This window comes from Athene cunicularia (assembly GCF_003259725.1).
Source record: "Athene cunicularia isolate RWA chromosome 15 unlocalized genomic scaffold, athCun1 chr15_part1, whole genome shotgun sequence".
Lineage (NCBI taxonomy): Eukaryota > Metazoa > Chordata > Aves > Strigiformes > Strigidae > Athene > Athene cunicularia.
The window spans coordinates 5,809,591-5,813,163 of NW_020799121.1; the positions used below are offsets into that span (position 1 = coordinate 5,809,591).

The 3,573-nt window shown below is 56.2% G+C and overlaps 1 protein-coding gene across 1 annotated transcript; it reads left to right on the forward strand.

Annotated features, from left to right (window-relative positions):
- Positions 1–185: 185 nt before the first annotated feature.
- LOC113486211 (vacuolar protein sorting-associated protein 29-like) lies at positions 186–2,133 on the forward strand (the record flags this gene model as incomplete). The annotated part of the gene is made up of 3 exons (XM_026859940.1): positions 186–404; positions 952–1,187; positions 1,692–2,133. Coding segments are annotated over 3 exons (573 nt in total), but the record flags the coding sequence as incomplete, so codon positions are not given.
- Positions 2,134–3,573: the final 1,440 nt, after the last annotated feature.

Below are 3,573 nucleotides of genomic sequence, written 5' to 3' on the forward strand. Positions count from 1 at the left end.
CCCGCCGCCGGGTGCCCTCCGCCTCGGCCCTCCTCGGGCAGCGCATTCCCTCACTTGCGGCTCCGGGCGGGAGCGCCGGACGCTCCCCGGGCGGGAGCAGCCTGGGCCGCTTGTGCGGGGCCTTTATCGGATTTTGGGGGCCCTCTGGAGCGGCAGGACGGTTTTGTGCTGTTATGTAACCTGGGTTAATCTCTTTCCTCCCGCCGTGTGCAAAGCTGGTGTTAGTGTTAGGGGACCTTCACATCCCACACCGATGCAGTGGTCTACCGGTGAAGTTTAAGAAGCTGCTGGTTCCAGGAAAGATTCAGTATATTTTGTGTACAGGAAACCTCTGCACCAAGGAGAGCTACGACTATCTCAGGACTCTGGCTGGAGACATTCATGTTGTTAGGGGGGACTCGGAGGTAATATTCTTGTTGCTGTTAATTGCTCAGCCTGCCTTCCTGCATGCTGGGGTTATCTCAATGAAACCTGGGGAGCCCTTCAGCATTAGCAATTCCTGAAATGTAATTCACCGGGATAGGAAGTAGGAATGAGTAAGAATCAAGAAACAAAATTACTTTCTAGACCCTTCTTGTTGAGCTTGCAGCAGGGGGACTGGGTGTTGGGGGTTAATACATGAACCTGATTCGTATGAACTCTAGTACAAGTCTGTGTGAATGCTGTGAGGCTGCTGGACTCCCCCAGCTAGGTGTGTAGTTGCAGGAATGGGGGGCTTGTGTGTGTTTTTATTTACTGTTGAGTAGCCTTGAGGTTCCAGTCCAGTGCAAATTCTCAGCTCTTTGCTCTGGAGTTGCTCTCAATGGGGTGTGGTACGAGAATCCAGTGGGTGTGCACATTGAAAAAGATCATGTGCACTCAAATAGTGAAATGAGGGTTTGTGTCTTGGAACACAGGAACCTGTATTGATTAGCTGAGGAGCTAATTTACAGGCTGTACCTTTCTCCTCAGAGCCTGGATTATCCTGAAGAGAAGATAGTAACTGTTGGGCAGTTCAGAATCGGACTGATTCATGGCCATCAGGTTATTCCCTGGGGCGATGTAGCCAGCCTGGTGCTGCTGCAGAGGCAGCTTGATGTGGACATTCTCATCTCAGGACACACACACAGATTTGAAGCATTTGAACATGAAAACAAATTCTACATCAACCCGGGATCAGCTACAGGAGCCTACAGTGCTTTGGAAATGTGAGTGAGGGGAGGTCCTGAGCTGCCCACACCACAGAGCCTGTAGGTGTTACCTAAAATGTGTGTGTTCACCTACAAGTGTCCAGCCACCATGCTGCAGAGTACTGGTGAGGGGCTGTGAGGTGCAGGAGACCCTTCCCGGGGAGCACAGAGGGGCTCCCCAGTTACCAGGGTTTGACTTAGCCCACGTGTTGGGCACGGCAGCCCCGCACTGGTGTGTCTGGGGCGGCTTCCTGGGCCCTCGGGGCACTGAGTTGCAGCAGCTTCCTGAAGTCCTTTTGCTTTCTGGTGTCTTCCCAGAAGTTGCATGCTGCTAATTCATAGGAACTCAGACTCATGGAGACCCTGTCAGCTTAAATGTCTGAGCCTGACACGACTTGGGCTGTGTAGCAGCCTCCAGGGCTGTTCTAGGCTAAGAGCAGCTCTGGCCGACAAGCACAAGGATGTTAATAGCAAGAAGTGTCAGCTCCTTGGGAAGATGGACAAAGCGTGTTTCCTTTCCAGGAACGTCATCCCTTCGTTTGTGCTGATGGATATGCAGGCCTCCACCGTTGTGGCTTATGTATACCGACTAATTGAAGAGGATGTGAAAGTAGAAAGAACTGAGTTCAAGAAGTACTGAATCGAGTTCAAAGCTGCTCGTTGACTTCTCGCCGCCTCTCGTTCCTGCTCTTTCCAGTCCGAGTCTGAGTGGAGTCAGGCCACGGGGGGGTGCTGCTGCTGCGGCGTGTTGGACTGTAAAGCAGCCACGAGGCTCCATGGCTTGTGAGCTTGTAGGAGAATGTTAAGTCTTGGTTCCCAACCAGAACCTGAAGCAGAAGAAACTGCTGATGAAGAGGAAGAGGCCTGTGGGCACTCTGCTGTGTCCGAGGAGGAGCTGCTGCGTTCATGGCCTCAGGGAGCCAGAGAGGGTGGTGGTGGCTCGTCATTGAACTGCTTGTGCAAAAGGAACATAGACTAGTAAATCTCTGTCTGCATGTGTCTGGGTCCTATTCACTGTGGTTCTAACAGGTGAAGGGGTCTGGGATTTGGAGTGAGGGGTCTCCGAGGGCTGAAAGGAAGCTGCTCTTTTCTTCCTGAGGCATTTCAGGGTCTGTCAGGGCTGCCCCAGGGCTCTGGCCGCTTGGGCAGGCGCATCCCACAGCCTGTTTAAGGGCATCAGGGAAAGGCGAGGCAGGTCTGGGAAGGGTGGTTGGAGAGCTCTGCCCGGTGTGTGGAGCTGGGCACGTGGGGTGTTTGGCCACATGCTCCAGAGGCAGCAGAGGCCAGAGCACGTCTCCCCGTCCCTGTGGCGCTGGTGAGAAGCGGGAGCACCTGTGCTGCCGGAGCATCCCTGGCCCCTGGGGTGGGAGGTCTTGGGGCACCAGCCCGCAGCGGGGGTGTGCTGTGGGCAGCGGGTGCTGGCGTGGTGCTGTGGGCTCATGCAGAACCGGCCATGGGTGCGGAGCCCCCCGGAGAAGCACTGGGGTGTGAGGCGAAGGGGAGCGCGGCTGGAGGAGCTGTGCTGCCACAGAGGGATGCTCTAAGGGTGGGGGGTGTGGGGGTGATGCCCCTGGTCGCAGGCCGGGCTGAGGCTGCTGCAGACAATGCTTCAGCAAGGGCAGGTAGAAAAGCGTTGCTGCCATCCCTTGGCACGTGTCTTGGCTAGAGTTGTGTTTGCCAACAGCAGAGTCAAGAAGCAGTTGGCTGGACCCCTCGATCCAGCTGGTCCTTGTGTTGTGGCTTCTGAGAGAAAGCTGCTTGTGGTGGCCTGGTGTGGAGCAGGAGCTGGTTTTCCCAGGTGAGTGGCCCAGGGAGCAGGCAGCCCAGGGTGGCTCTGGTGCCTCTGCTGGGCAGAGATGAGCCTGCAGTGGGCAGGGGGGCACTGGCACAGGAGCTGCCAAATGAGGGGCCACATTTGCATGGAGGAGCTGTGCCCGGGCAGGTGGGCACAGGAGCTGCAAATGAGGGGCCACATTTGCATGGAGGAGCTGTGCCCGGGCAGGTGGGGCTATAAGAGTCAGTTGGAGTTTGCAGCACAGCCCGATCATGTTGGGGACTCGGAGTTGGTGGCATCGTGCCATGGCCTGGCCCCTCTCGTCCACACAGCGCTCGCCCACGGCCTTTGGACACAGGGTGCTGTCACCCTCCCGCTGCCCAGGGAGGGCCATGTTCCTGGGACACTGCCTGACCCCTGTCTTCTCCCCTCTGTCCTCTCCCTCTCTGATCTCTATGTAGGACCTGTTCAGCTGCCCTCAATGTACGTGTCCCCAGGAGTAAAGTGCTGGATCTCATCCTCCCAGATTAACATCTATGGCTGGTACCAGCAGATAGTCCCTGGCATTGCCCCTGTCACTGTGATCTATGATAGCACAGAGACCCTCGGACATCCCTTTGCGATTCTCTG